This window comes from Prinia subflava, chromosome 1 (genome assembly GCF_021018805.1).
Source record: "Prinia subflava isolate CZ2003 ecotype Zambia chromosome 1, Cam_Psub_1.2, whole genome shotgun sequence".
Taxonomy (NCBI): Eukaryota; Metazoa; Chordata; class Aves; order Passeriformes; family Cisticolidae; genus Prinia; species Prinia subflava.
Genome location: NC_086247.1, coordinates 137,590,273 through 137,606,036, shown reverse-complemented (window position 1 = coordinate 137,606,036; position 15,764 = coordinate 137,590,273). Strand labels below are relative to the sequence as shown.

At 42.0% G+C, this 15,764-nt stretch overlaps 1 protein-coding gene across 1 annotated transcript in view; it reads right to left on the bottom strand.

Moving 5' to 3' along the window:
* Nucleotides 1-189: 189 nt before the first annotated feature.
* The window catches only part of APBB1IP (amyloid beta precursor protein binding family B member 1 interacting protein), a 63,910-nt gene continuing 48,335 nt past the window's right edge, over nucleotides 190-15,764 (bottom strand). The window contains exons 11-14 of the mRNA XM_063414077.1: nucleotides 9,250-9,348; nucleotides 8,190-8,307; nucleotides 4,253-4,350; nucleotides 190-2,287 (exon numbers count right to left, since the gene is read on the bottom strand). Of these exons, the coding sequence (XP_063270147.1) occupies nucleotides 1,754-2,287; nucleotides 4,253-4,350; nucleotides 8,190-8,307; nucleotides 9,250-9,348 (849 nt within the window). The 3' untranslated portion in view covers nucleotides 190-1,753. The remainder of the gene's footprint in view (nucleotides 2,288-4,252; nucleotides 4,351-8,189; nucleotides 8,308-9,249; nucleotides 9,349-15,764) is intronic.

Below are 15,764 nucleotides of genomic sequence, written 5' to 3'. Positions count from 1 at the left end.
CTTGTATGAGCTTTCCCTGGCCTTGAGGGCGCTCCTCAGTTTGGCAGTTTGAAGGTGCTGAGATACCTTTGGAATGTCCCAGCATGTCAATGCAAGACTCCCAGGGGACACTTTCCATACTGGTGGGCACAGTTCTCTTGGTAAGAACTTTTTGTGCAGTTCAGCTGAAAGCAAGGGAGCTCAAAAACCAGTAAGAGCTGGATGGACTCTCTCTGTGTCAGCTCAACATGGTGTTTAAAGCAAAATCATTTCAGGAAGAAATGCATGTGGTTCCAAACGCTGTTTTCAGTTTTAAAGAAAAGAAAAAAATTTAAAGGTAGTAATTTCAAAGGTCGAGGTTCTTTCTGAAGACATGGTTGCAGCTTTCTTATGTCTGCTAAGCTGTCATGCAGGTATGCAAGTTTTGACAAGCCAACCTCAAGCCACAAACAGAGATGACCCAAAGCACAGACCATGGCAGTGCCAGCAGCTTGTCATTCTCTTGGCTCCACCGCCACTTCTGGATGTGGGAATCCATTCTGACAAACAAAGCAGGCTCACCCCCTGCTCTGTCAGCTGCTGTCATGCATTTATTTATTTAGACCACACACTTTGCTTTTTATGCTTTTTTATAATTCAAATTACAGAGATATACTGCTGATGATATATTAGAAGGTCAAATGTGCATGAGAAGAGGCAAAGACCAGAACAAATAAAAACAAAGTCTAGAAGGTACAGGCAAAAATTCTTTAAAATATTTTTAATTTCAATTGCCAGTAAAATGGCTGTTCATTAACTCTGTACACTTTGTTCATTAACTTTGTAACACTTTGTACAGATATAAAATAGAAGCTATTTTTATTTAAGAGCTAACAATGCTTCCTAAGTGAACAGTGGAGAATTAAATGGGGAGAACAAATGTACAAGAAAGTATGAGGATTTTACATCCTATCAGGTAATATCTATCAAGATAATTACAAAGTCTTTCACAGGACAGATCATTTCAAAGTACAGTTTGAAGAGAAATGTTAACCAACAGAAAAAAAATTCCTGCTTACCATGAAAGCATACATGATTTAAAAATAATTATTTTTCTTTGTCTAAGGTAACCAAATAAATGAAGTTTCAAAGCAGGAGCTGTGAATGCTGACAAGTATGACTGAGTTGCATATAGAAACAGGAGTGTATAACATTTGGGATGACACTGTCTGGAATGGTCCTGGCCCTAACTTGCATCTCACAATATTCTAGCTGAGGCTTTAATTTTTAAGGCAGACTATTTAAAAAAGTATTTAAAAGCATCTTTGTATTGGAAGAAAACCCTCCACAGTTGGGAGTTTCTGATAAAGAGCTTTTAAGGGCAGTCCTGAAAAGGAATCTTCCTTCTCACTTCTTAAAGTCTGCATGAGAACATTGTATTTTTCCTTTAACTCCAATTCTACTAAAAAGGCAGCCAGAGTAGATGCATTTCACTTTCTAGAAAGGCTCCAGAGTGCTGCTCCACCATCGCTGGCTGTCCTTGTGGAGGGAAGCAAGACTCCAGCTCCTTCTTACCTTGGCTGGTGCTGGAAAGGGTGTTAAGAGCAGGGGATGGTGAGGTGCAGGGGGAAAGGAGTGGGTTACAGGGACAAAGAGGGGGACAAAGGGTGCCCCACCCTCTTGAGATCCCAAGAGGAACTCTGAAGGAGAATTCCTCCTGGAGAAACCTGATCCAGCATGACCTGTGATGCCTCACAAAACCTGCTGTGTCTTAAAGACTGCCCACTCCCAGAGTTCAAGAGCTGTTGCCTCGTTTCTTCTCAAGAGCTTTCATTAGGTCAGACATGAAATCTGCTTGCTTGCCTCCCCCTGCAATCAGAGGTGGCCCTGCTGACTGTGGCTCTCCATCTTGTCCTGTGTTTTCCAGCCTTTTTGGAGGAAGTGGTACAGGTTTCTTTGCTGGAAGTGCTGGTGGCTTACTGGAGACAGGTGGAGGTGGAGGGGGTAATGGCACATCTCCATTACTGCTGCTGGACACTGGTGGTGGTGGGGGCACAAAATCAGGAGGTGGTTCACAGAAATCAGATGGTGGTGGTGGAGGAAAATCAATCTTCAGTGTAGGTGGTGGTGCTGGGAAGCTGTCTGGATCTGTTAGGAAAATGCCGCTGTCTCGTTTCACTTTGGAGGGCAGAACCGGTGAAGCAGAAATAGCAGATGAACGCCTTTCAGGGGGAGGAGGAGGCTGCAGTGAGGTCCTCTTACTCTGGGCTTTGTGTGCCCTCAGCAATGGCTGTGCCAGGCCACGTGCACTGGCATTATTTGTTTCAGCCTTTAATAAACAGAAAAGTAAAAAGACAGACACAGTCAGCAAATGTGTAAACTAATGCCACTGCCTAAGAACATAAAAAGTATGTGAAAATACAGGAGTGTAGTAGACAGGAAAATTAGATTGAGTACATTTTGCCTGAAACATGAAAATAGTATTTTGTTTTCTTTCTGGAGCTACCTGCAGAGGTTTGACAGTGGAAACCTCCCTGTTAACAGCATTCATAGTGCTTCTTTGAATGTTGTCCACAGAAGATGAGTGCTTTTAAAATTTCAAATAATTGCAGTTAGTAAGACTAACATCAAAGAAGTATCTTTGGGATGCATTGTCCTTGAGCCTGGAAGAAATGATCCTTGAATACTGACCACCTCTCTTGGAATCCTCTTCCCTTGAGGGCCTTCTCCCATGGGATTCTTCCAAGAAGATCCCTAAAGATGCTACAGTTAGCTCTCCTAAAGTCCCTGTCTGAAATCTTGCTCTCTGTCCTGCTACCTCTTCCTTCAATACTGAACTCTACAATCTCGTGGTCAGTGCAGCCAAGGCTGCTCAGCCATCCCATGTCCAACAAGGCCTTCCCTGTTTCTTAGTGTAAGGTCGGGCAGCCCAGCATTCCCTGTGGGATCCAGGAAGCTGTCACCAGTGCTTTCCAGGAACCTGCTGCACTGCCTGTGCTTTGCTGTTCTGCTTCTGCAGAAGGTGTCAGGGTAGTTAAAGCCCCCAGGAACCAGGCCTGTGGCTGTGGGGCTGCTTCCAGCTGCCTGTAGAAGGCCTCATCCACTCCCTCCTGCTCAGGCAGCCATAGGGAGCACCCACAATGGTGTCACCCTTACTAGCCCGCCCTTTTATCCTCACCAAGGCAGAGCAACACTCCAAGTGTTGTCCCACATTGAGGGCAACTCCACCCCTGCACGTTCCTGGTCTGTCTCTCCTGAACAGCCTGTGGCCCTTCATGACAACATTCCAGTCACAGGCGCTATCCCACCTTGTCCATAATTGCAATGAGATCAAAGCTCAGTGGCTGCACTGGGATCTCCAGTTCCTCCTGTTTGTTTGCTGCTTCTAGAGAAAAGTGCTCTGCATCCCTGCAGCCAGCAGCATTAATTCTGGCACGAGCTAATTGTAACATGTATGCCTCCTCTTCCTCACTCCTTGCCTACAAACATGGAAATAAATCAGACACTGGAGGAGGGAACCACTGGCTGAGTTCTCAGATTGTGATCTGGTCTGGAGGAAGTGAGGTTCAGAGAAACAGGAAGAACTCAAAGACAGAAACAAGAAGTGTAGAACACAATGCTGGTGACAGGAATATCCTAGAAATTTAACTGAATGTGTCCTGTGCACTTCATGCATGATGGAGAGATTGGATAAAGAACTGCACACAAATGCACACTTTTTTTCTGTATGATGTTCTTGAGGTTCTCTTACTGTACCCTTTGATATTTTTACAGCCAAATTTGGTGCAAGTACACAAAATTTGTAGCTTAACGAAGAAATGCATTTAGAGCCTAAGGAAAGCATGTAATGTTTTCCCTTAGTTCTAATCAGTTTCTCCTTTCTTACACACTCATCTCCAGCTGTGCAGTGCTCCCTACTGAAAACACTACTGTATGCCTTGTGTTTCTAAGGCAAGACTTTTTTTGGGGGGCATAGAAAGAACATGGCACCAAGGTTCTGGCAGCACACTTGGAGACCATCCCTGCAGGCACACTCCTATTCCTGCCACATGAACTCCTGGCTGCTTGTTCTGGAGAACTGAAGCAGTGGGTGGCTGTGCCCTCCCCTCCCATCAGAGGCCCTGGTTCTGCACAGCACACACACTGTTTGCAGTGGCCAAAAGTGAGGAGGGGCAGCCACCCTTCCCAGGAGCCAGATCCTTCTCATTGGCACTTTGGGGGGAAGACAGTAGGTGAAGGAAAACAAACTTGGAGAACTCATTCAAGATGACATTTAACTGTAGTAACTGCTTACTTGTGCCTCAGATGTATCCACTTTCTTCTGAGTGTCTGGAAATTCTGCAGTAGAACAACTAACACTTTGGGGAATCTGTCCATTTGACTGAACAGTACCTGTAACAAGGAGAGGAGCCAAAGGGAAGAGAGTGTTATGTTTTTGTGATATTAACCAGATCAGGGAATACCCAAGTAAGAAAAGGTCTATAAAATTTCTTTACAACTTCCACAAGGAAACACTTGATGTAGGGTTTTTATACATAACTAATGTATAATAATAATAGCAAAATCTATTTTCTTCTTCAAGCCCATTTTGTGACTTCTCATAGTCAGTTCATTACTTTATGAAAATAAAGAAAGTACCTTACATTACAATACCTGTGTTTCCTAACAGCATTTTGAAGTTTGCAGTGTGCTGTAGTATTACTGCATTCCCAGTTTTTATTGCTTTTGTTGTTGTTGTTGTTGTTGTTTAATTTAGGCTAAAGACTAAAAGCACCATAGTTTTATATCAATCAGTCATGGGAGTGAAGGTCTGAAATCCTACAGAGGGGCTGATCCACTCACTTTCTTTAGTAAATGAGCTAAAACATCTTCCCAGCTCTGAAATATCTGCCCCATTTGGAATCACCAAGATTTCTGAACTTCACTGAGTTCTCAGATTAGTGTGGATCTGGAAGCTGGCTAAGTTAATGCTCTGCAAAACATCTGCCCACCATTTCTGCTTGTGCAAGGGATATGCATAAATAACCCAGTACTGTCAAATGCAGTAAGTGAATGTGAGACCAAAGAACATATTTACAACTTAAATTATAAAAAAATCCCCTGCCCCTGTGTAGTCTGATGGGGATTAAATACTCTCCAGTTTAGTGTAGCATTTTGAAAGCTGTATGTGTCAAAGTAGTAGACAGTGTTTGGTGCCTAGAGACCTACATTTGCAAACCTTAATGACTGCCTCAGCTCTATTATAATTTACAGTTCTGAGATCCAGTAAAGTTCCACTTGTACTTCTCGGATTTTAGTGAGCCCTTAGCTGTCTACAGTGCAGACTAAGCACAACAATGGTTTTAATCTTAATGTGTACTTTACTGATCAGCAAAGAGGTACCAGGAATATGATAAGAAATAGAATATTTTTACTGCCATACCTGCAAATTCCATGACTGGCAGAGAAGTAAGACAAACTCTGCAGTGTGCCTGATTTACTAAGGCTATTTAAGCTTCAAGGGATGACAGAAGGTGGTCTAATGTCCTTAGGTTTTATGCCTATGCCTGCATATTGTTCAGCATATTTAATCCAAAGTACCATTTGGATTATTCAAACTACAATCTTGTGTTTGTTGAAGGACTAACATGGAAGTCAAAAAAGAGATGAAACCAATTTTGTGGCTCTCCTTCCTCAGTGGCAGGAGATGTAAATCCCTGGGTTCTGCAGCCTGGAGGGGCAATGCTCCCTGAAGTGGAACAAGTTACTGTCTCACCTCCTTTTGTCTGCTCTTCATAGCTGAGCAGGAGTTTGGTTTTCACACTGCTCAGAGATGTTGCTGCCCTCAGTCTGAGATTTAACTAAATGAAGGAGAGCAGAGAGATCCACTCTATCTATAGTGCAAGGTATGGTGTTCTGCTTAGCAAAAATTATGTAACAGAAGGCTGGGACACAGTAATCTGTTTCTTCTTCTGTTAATAGATGTCATAAACTATGCAAGACTTGAAAGCAACACTTGATACATCATCTCCTGCCAGCCAGCTAATGGATTCCCAGACAACAGAGTATGTCAGCCCCTGCATTCTGTTATCGAGATTTATTTTTAATTTAAATGTTATAGTATTCTTTACAAGTTAATGTCTTCAAAATTTTATAGCGAACTAGCATTTGGTTTAAGTAAAAAAAAAAAAAGTCCAAATAATGCAAATATAGATACTCAAATGAAAATATTTATCCTTGTAGTGATAAAGAACAGCTGTGTAAAGCGACATCTTCCATCTTTCAAACATCATAATAATTGTGCAGGAGCACTCCATACACTGATTTTTTTAGTGTTCAAAAGCACATAGTAAGGCAGAGAGGGCAACAATATCTTTTGACCGACCTGGGACCCTTCAGAGCCACAAACTACACAGTTGGGGTATATGTGAACACACCAATGCTGGTTACAGCAGTGTGTGCAGGGAATAGTGGCTACATGGTAAGTGAGAACCAAAGTTTCACCTGCCTTCCTTGGCTGCCACTGAAGTTAAGAGAGTACACACAGTGCTCTCTTAACTGCCCAGTTCACACAGGACTGTAGTTTTCTATAGCAGATTTTAGCCTGTAGTGAAGTCAGCCAATACAAAGGGCTGTGGAGCCATCTGCAAACAGAAGTGAACATACTTTGTTCCATTTCCAAAACACAGACCAACAACTGCTCACAGTTAGGCAGCTCTAGTAGCACAGTCAGGCCCCAGGTTTCATATAGGGCAGCTACAGCAAATGTAAGATCCCCAGAATCACAGTGACTTGCCCCAATTACAACACTAATGATCCTTCAGTGGTATTTCCACAGAGACAGTATACATGACTAAAACCTTTCCAGGCTACTTAACCATTAAATGCAATCCATTAGTTAAAGTTATACACAGCAGTATATTCTATAGAACACATGCAGTGTTCCTGCATTCTAGTCAGGAGCTGAAGTCACACATGTATATCCAGCCTTTTTAAGGTCTCAGTCCTGCCCACATCCAGGACAGATGGGAGCACAAGCATGGAGCCCCCCTGGCCAGACACCTCTCTACTGCTGTCAGCACCCAAACACAAATGTTCCACGACTGTCAAATCCACCCTCACTCAAGCAAACTTCCTCCTGTCAAGGGCTGATGCTGGCTGGATGCCAGGCACCCCCAAAAGCTGCTCTCCTCTCTGCAGTTGGACAGAGGAGAGAAAATTTTACAAACAGTTCATGGATAGAGATAAGAACCAGGAGAGATCACTCACCAAATACCATCAAAGGCAAGACAAGCACAACTTAGAGATATAAAGTGAATTTATTGCTAACAAAATCAGAGCAGGATAATGAGAAGTAAAATGAACCCTTAAAACACCTTCCCCCATCAGAAACCTCCCTGATCTCAAAACAGTCTGTTATTGTTGTCTGGGTCTCACCACGCCAGACATGTATTATTTATTAATGACTTGACTCCAAGGAATAGTAGGAAGACCACCCTCTATCCCCCACATACTCAAAAAAGCCCTAGAAAGGTATTTGAGTTGTCTACATGAGAAGTCAGAATATTAACTGCCAACACTGATTTCACCTGCCTCATGACAGTAAGTACTTGGCCAGCACACCTTTCCTAATAAAGCATATCTTAAGCATGTAAAGTAAAAATAGTCATGCAAGTTACAGCTAGTATCATGCACTGTTGTACTGGTATCATGATTAGATCAGTAACAGCAGTATGATGAAGCTACTGGAAAAGTAAGGTTAGAAAATAATGCAATCCTTTCTTACTCTTGTGTCCCAACACTCACATTGTCACCACACAAATGAGTGAAAGCCTGGGACAGAGAGCAGCTCATCCTGTAATAATCTTTCTACAACAGTCTCAGAATATCCCACTCACCCCTTTTACTAATTGGAAAAAAAACTCCAATACAGCCAGTGTAGGGGCAGCAAACAGAAAGTTCTAAGACATGGACCATCAGCCTGCAAAATGCAGATGGAGAATAAAGGATTCAGATGCCAACAGAAAAAGGCCTTATTAAGTTATGTGGATTTAAACTGATCTTCAGTGAACTGTCTTTGTATTCTCCAAGTTCTAACTGTAAAGTGAGAGCTTTGCTGCTGCACTGGCCTGTCTATAAAAAGACATCTTGCTGAATCCATGGGACAGTTTTCTGAACAAAGACTCTATGCAACACTGATGATAATAGAAGGGGCAATAAATGTGACTCAGCTTCTGTGATAGTGTCAGTACCTGCTACTGAGGATCCTGCAGGGGCAGCTGGTTCCACCACTTTTTGATTCGCCCACCGAGAGCACAAGCCAGCTTTCTTCACTGCACATTTGTAATTGTCATAGAGTGTCTTGCCATACTGCAAAAGAATCAAACAATAACATGAGCTTGACAGAGGCTTGACATAGGCCAAGGATTAATTTTGCTCTTGGGCAACTTTTCTGACCCTGTTTCTTCGTATTTGGTTTTGTCAAAAAGTGTCTTTCTAGCAGTAGTGTGCCCTTTTCTGTGTAGGGCCAGGTGGAAAGCAAAATAAAACATGAATCCCCATGACCAAACACAGTCCTACTGATATCATTCTTACATTTCATGTTCCTAAACTTCTTGAAACCTGGATTTAAGATCAACTGTTCCCAGTATCTTTTTCCAAGTATTACATTTTTAAACTGGAGACTTGAGACACCAACCCCCAGGCTCTAGAGCAAACAGCTGTGTCAGTGTAAGACAGAACATAATTTTATGTTCACCCCACACCTTTGTTATATGCCACCCTGCAGCAGAACTGCCAGGAAAAAGCCCAGACTAACAGGTAAGAGGAATACGTCTGTATGGGAAAATACAGCCAATACCAAGGCTATGTATAAATCCATCTACTTTAATGTTTTGCACAAAGAAGAATGGGCTGTCAATTAGGATGTTTTTGTACAGAGTGAGGCAGACAAATTGGGTAGGACTGTCTGAAAAATGTCACAACTGGACTGACCAGAGTTTGCACTTTAGCCACAGCATATTATTATTGAGCTAGATAACTGTGCAGTAAGTTTTATGAGTACATGAGTTTTATAGCTGCTGAACTCACTCCTGTGTTAATAAGGAAAACATACTGATAGCTAAGGTACAGGGACATTCCATGAGCAAATCCATCATCATCATGCACTTCTGAGCTTTGTTTCTATGGCAAAATTAGCGTGAATGCTCATTCTTGTCACAGCATTTCCAGTTGGGATGATGACAGTCAGTAACCTCAGGAAGACTTGATTTTACAGAAAACGTATTAAAGGAAATTTAATTTTAATCTCACCTTGGCAATTCTTATTCCTGTTACCCACTGATGCAGGGTTGCTTTATCATCACAGCACAAGTACTTGATATATTGTGACTCCTTTTGAATCTGGGGGTGCTGAAAGATATTAATTTATAAAATTAGACAAACACAGAAATTAAATCACTTTTCAAAAGTGTGAAGGCACTACACAATCACCCTGTGAAAACACAACATGAAGATGATTTGAAAAAAAAAAAAAGGCAGCAAAATCTAAGTATAAGAAAATATAAAAAATATGGGTATTATGAACAATACATGAGTTGCCACTGGCAGTTTTTGCTTGAAATTACTTAAATGCATTGTAATATGAATTCAAGGGTTTCAGAAATGTAACAGTGACCTAGAGTTCAATGAAATCTACAATTGCTCTGGTTCAAGGTCCAATACTCAATGTACAAACACTAGAAGTCTGTTTCTCATTTTGTGGTTTGCCATACATGAGGCACCCAGACTCAACGTTGAATATAATTAGTTTTCAAAGAGTATGTTTAATTTAAGTATAAACTTTCAGCTGAAACAGATTTTTCCTCCTAACTGACTGTTTTTCTTTGGGCTCAATTGTAGGTTTTTTCTTATATATTCTTATTCTGCTTTACTCTTGCTGTTTTTGCAAAAATTGTATCTAATACTGTGATATGTTCTAGACAGAGGATCATTCAAAATCCAGCACCATCAGAAGTATTATTTTTCATCTGTTTGTACCAGAAACCTCTACAATTTCAAAACTTTTTTTTTTTTTCATTTTGGACAAAATTTAGGACCTCTTTCCTTCGTTGATCAAGGTAGTATGGGTATGTGTTGACATACCTTTGCAACTCAAAGACCATCAAAATGCCAGTCTTCCTACTTGCCTAGGACTGAACATTCTCTCTAAGACTCTAAAGGAATTTGGTTTCCTTGCTAAAGCAGAGAAGGATGTAAGTCTTTAGTAACTTGCATGGAATAACATGCTGCCATCTCTTAATATGCAAAGGAAAGAATGGACCCAAAGGAAAACCGCTTCGTTATCCCTTATTTATGTGTTCATTTCTATCTATATTCTTAAAAATTGTAAATGCACAGTTAGTGAAATATTGTGACTGCTATATATGCTCCAAGGATTCACTCTCTTTTCAGCCTGTGCAGTTAAAAATTCAAAGCACACCTCCACCTAGCAAGGACACTGGGTTTGTAGGTGTCACTAAGGCCCTGAAGCAGAGCAATGCTGCATGTGGGGAGCTCAGCAAGGTCCCTCCCGGCAGTGAGTGCTGGCAGCCTCTGCCTCATGTAGGTGCCACCTCCTCACAAATATCTGCTGGTAGGTGGGACATCCTGCTCCACAGGCCAAACCTGCCCACAGCTGGGTGACCCAAGGGCCCAAAAGCAGAGCCAAATACAGCAACTTGCTCCTCAGCCACGTGTCCCTTGCTCCTCACTCAGCATTGCAGACACCAGGCTTCCCTTTCTTGTGCTGACCCAGCTGCTCAGGAGGCCACATTCTGATTTTAAAAAAACCCCAAAACAGGAACTGATCTGGGTTAAATATAACCCCCTTCATCATGCTGTAGTTTTGGTTTATATGTTTTAAAACCCAGCAGTCCACAGCATGACCTCAGATACCGTGAGGAATAAGGGACATTGTGGCTTGAGGAGAGAATGAGTGGCAAGGGATGGATGACAGGATGGGACTGCACAAGCCACTCTTGCTGCCAAAGCCCTGTATCATCAAATCATGGAGTGAGAGGGAACATATCATTTTTTCTTCCTCAACTGTGAGGAAGAAAAAAACAAGAGGTTTCACAGTGACAGACGCATCCCTAGGCAGCGCTGCAGGTAACCATGTTACAAGTCCCTGCATGTTTGCACTCACCTGCTCACACAGGCCACAGTGTTGGCCATTTTTCTGCAAACACACAGCTGGCCATCTCCCCTGGACAATGAATATGCCAAGTCTGCTTCCACCCCTGGAAGTGCCCATGGCTACCTTTTTCCATTGCCTTGCTCTGGGGCATTCCCAGGTTGAGAGCAGCTCACCCTGCAAGCCCAGAGGTGCCAGCTCACTGTCACCACGTGTCTTAACTGCAGAGCAGGTGCCATGCCCACCTCATGGGCCCTCACCCACCTGGTACACCCACACATCACCCCTCCACACAGCTCAGCCTACAGGGCTGTATCTCATTTTTATACACCTCTGCCACAGATCAAACTGAGGCAGTAACCAGACCCCTGGACAAACAGCCTGCTCCAGCTCCCAGCATCTGCCTGTCCTTGTCTCCCACAGCCTCAGAGAGCCTGAATGCTGCTCACAGTGGGCTCTGCTATGCCCAAAAATCCTTATTTCCTTCCACTATTTCTCCATGAGGTGATCAAACACAGTGAAAATTAGTAGAGAATTCAGCCTGAATGGTACCTTTGAAAGGGAACTGTAAGCAGGCGCTTTTTTGTGTGACAGAGTACATCCCATATACCTGGGTTACATTGTCACCAATGGAGACAAAAGGACCAGGAGGTGCAAATAAAGACACTGCAACCTTCGGTAAATTCAGTTGTTCAGGCACTTTTCAACCACCAAGTAGCAATTTTGCTCCAGTGTGTAAGGTCCTACTGAACCCAGCAGGTGGCAGGCAAACCTTTCAAAAAGGAAGAAAGGAGCTTTTCCTTCCCCTTTTTCATGGCAAGAAGTATCTACATATTGCATCTACATATTCCTCTCCCCCCCCCGCACCCCCGCTTTTTAAACATCACACCTACCAATGACTGTTTTTATTACACGAAAAAATAGAAGACTTCCATAATTTAACAAATGCTTCATGCAAACAAAACACCTGGAAGAATGTTCACATGGCATAACAAGCAAGCTGCACATACAGCCCTGCCACTGGGATCTGCTTCTAGGGTGGCCAGAGAGGCTGCTGCAGACCTCTCCTCTGGGGCACCCTATGGAAATACCCGTTTCAAAAGAACACCTATACTGTGTCAGATCAATGGTCCCTGAACCCAGTGTCTGGACTCTGAGAGTGGCCAGAAATGGGGGAAGGAAAAGTACAAGATAAGCATATATGATACTTCCTTCTCTGTACGCTCTCAGTCTACAAAGATCTTCAGCGATTTTCAGAGACTCACAGGGTTTCCCTGTAAATAAGTTCTCTTCCAGGTATTTCTTCAGTTTTTTATTGAGCACAGAGAGTTCTGGCATCCACAGCACCTTTTAGCAACAATTTTTGCAAGGTTGTCACACACTCTTTAAAGAGCCATCTCCTTCTCTAATCCTGACTGCCCTTATCTTTGTGTAACATTCTTGTTTTGGAAGAGACTGAATGCCTGACCCCTAGCCACACCTTTCCACGCCACCCCAGAGCCTAGAGATCCACATCATACTTGTGGCAAGCTGTCTCTCCTTTTCAGCCTACAGGCTTCCAGTCTCTTCAGTCATTCTTCAAGTCAAAGTAATTCCTTACCTTTGCTTATCCTTGTTGCTCCTGCTTGATACTTTTGCAAATTTATTATATATTCTCTTTGACACGAGAGGACCAGAACTGCATAGGTGAACAGAAACCATGAACTTGTGCCATGGTAAGGCAACATTTACTGTTTTACCATCTATGTCTTTCCTAATCATTCTTAATGCTTGATTTATATATCTGACAACTACTGCGCGCTGATCTCAGCCTCCCAATGGCCTTCCAGCATTCTTCAGTCTGCCCTTTTTCTCAATGAGCTGAATAACATAATACTATCAGCAAGTTTCCTCACCTCACTCCTTACCCTATGAATATTTTCAGACTGTGGGGGTCTCACAATCCTGAGAAGCTGAGGGGGAACTGTCAGTGAACAAGGAGACAGTGTGCCTTGCTGGATAACATGTGAGTTACCTACTGGCTACCCTTTACCCTATCTTTCGCTGGCTATTGTCTCCACTGGGCAATCCATCTTAACTACTGATATTCACCAGTGGGATCTATTCCAAATTGCCCCAATCAGTTCCTTGATTAAATTACTGCAATCAGCAACCATGATTAAGTGCACAGTCACAAATATGTGCTGTCAGTTAGGGAGCAAACTAGCAGGCTGCTGAACCCTCAGCTCTGAGAAGGAAGGTCAGACCCCTCAGAGCCATGCAGGCACTCTGTATAATCTGTTACAGCTGAGAACTGTATTGTCTCTCATTTTCCAAGAAGCAGCAGCACCACCAGCTCTTTTTACATGTAACTTTATGAATGACACATGAAGAATCCAGAGCCCACTGAGGTCAGATGGAAATATCCCCCTCACCTCACAAGGGCTTTGGATCAGGCCTAAGGAGGACTGTTCCAGGCTGCCAGTACAGGTGCTGCTTGCAAGGCCAGACCACAGGAACAAACACCAGCAGCACCAAGCTAAGCTCTGAAGGTTTATACCCGTACAGTATTATTAGTAACTGGCTCAGATGGAGACTTTTAGCTTCCTGTGGTTTCTAGATGCATGAAGCATGCTACTATAGGTAGGAAGGTAAAATGTTTCAGCCAAGAATTGTCACAGCCCACCCACCCCACCATTTGCTCACTTGGAGGAACTGTATCATAGTGGAATTGCTTTGGCAGTACAAATGGCAGAAGCCTTGGCTCTAGATGTTGACCTTTGTATACTCAATTTTCCACTTAAAACTTCACATAAAATCTACTACACAGTGCATAAAAATGGTGACTCAGAATAAGCAATTTGAAGAAGAACCTAGGCAGCTTGAAGTGCCTGGAAATGCTGACTTGGTATGAAGATCCCCAAACAATTCTATGATTCTGTGTGGACCAATTTCTTCCTTTCACAGCTCTGGTGTCTCAGGAGAGTGTTTAGTTTAGCACACAGACATAAGCAGCTGTAGTCACTGTGCAAGTCTGGTTTTACTAAACTAGATTCAGAGTCTCTGTAATAACTTCTCTGACTAACAGAGAAGACAACAGAGGTCAACAACAGACTAACAGAGGTCAACAATATGAATCACGACAGCCATGTGAGAAATACTGTACTTTAAGGCAAAATAACACTAACCTCAGTATGCCACATCTCACACATAGACACAGATAAATTATTTTGTTATGGGATGCATACCATGTCCTGAAAAGATCATTAAAATCATCTGACAGCAAAGTGAAAACATGTTCCCTGGAAAGGTTTAGCACCTTTGCCTCGGAAATATGCAGCAACAAAATTAATTATGAAAGACAACTGCTTAAAAAGCAAGAACTCTAGAAGTCATTGTTTAAAAGAAAAGTGGAAATATGCAAGTAGAAAGGTTCTCCAGAATTTTTCTCATATTAAAAAAATTGAATACTGCTTTGAAATAATATGGACTACAGTGAACTTTCATCTATCAAAGTCAAAACTCTTAATAATGATGAATTAGTCGCATCATTGAGCCGATTTTGCAGGTATTAAGATCTGAGCATCTTGAATATCAGCCTGCAAAACGATGTGCTGTGTTACACCCAAAAAAGCACTGAGAAGGCTTGGAACAGAACCTAGTATTCTCCCTTGTCCCACTGTCTCCTCTCTAAGTATCAACTGTCTGAGATAAAAAAAGCAGAAGCACTTGAATATACAGAGTTTGTTTTCCAGAGAGATTTTAAAAAATATTTGTCCACAGATAACATTTTCAGATATAAAGTAAACTCTGCCTAAGGAAAAAAAAGATAAAACACATTGAAAACCTCAAGAAATGGGAACTGAATGATGTGGTTTCTATGGTGTCTGCCAAAACAAATGACTGAAGGCCATGTGTTCATGAAATTGGAGAGTATCCCAATAAAATGTTCTTTTGCATTGCCTTCTTCCAACACTGATGATGAAAAGTAAACTGAAGTTATTCAGGCATTTCATTGCATTCCTTGCCCCAAAATATATGGATCATTACTTAGTCTCTGAGGCAGAAACAATAGCCTGAAGTATAAAGAGTGACTAACTTTGGATCACAAGCTTTGGCTTTTGGCCAAATTTCCACAAAATGCTCAATGCTTTTGGATACCTTTACTACTACCAATGAACTTGTGCTGTGTTGAACTAGCTTCTCTGAAAAGCTGAGACTCTTTGGGCTCCCATGACTGAAAGCAGAATTAGTAGTCAGTACCTTTCAAAAGTCACACTGAAATTGTTCAGATTTGCAATCTACTATTCATCATGGTTAAATTCGGATGCTATGCACCCCTTGCATGAAGATGATCATACTTAACTGATCTTTTGAAGATGTGTGAACTCTATGTGTATAAAAGAATAATTGCCTATTATAAGGAAATTATTCTTTTGACCTACATTTCTCTAATGACCTTAGGCAAAATTTTTAGGTCATTAATATATTAATATATATAATAGCCATTGTAACCAAAGAGGTCTGCTTTATACAGGAAGTAATATTTTCCAAAGCTATCATACTCAATTTCTCCCTGTCCATTCTCTGTCCTTATTCCCCCGATGTTTATACATTATTCTAGCAAAACTGTGCATGTACGTGACTGTAATCCCATATACCTGAAACTGTTCTG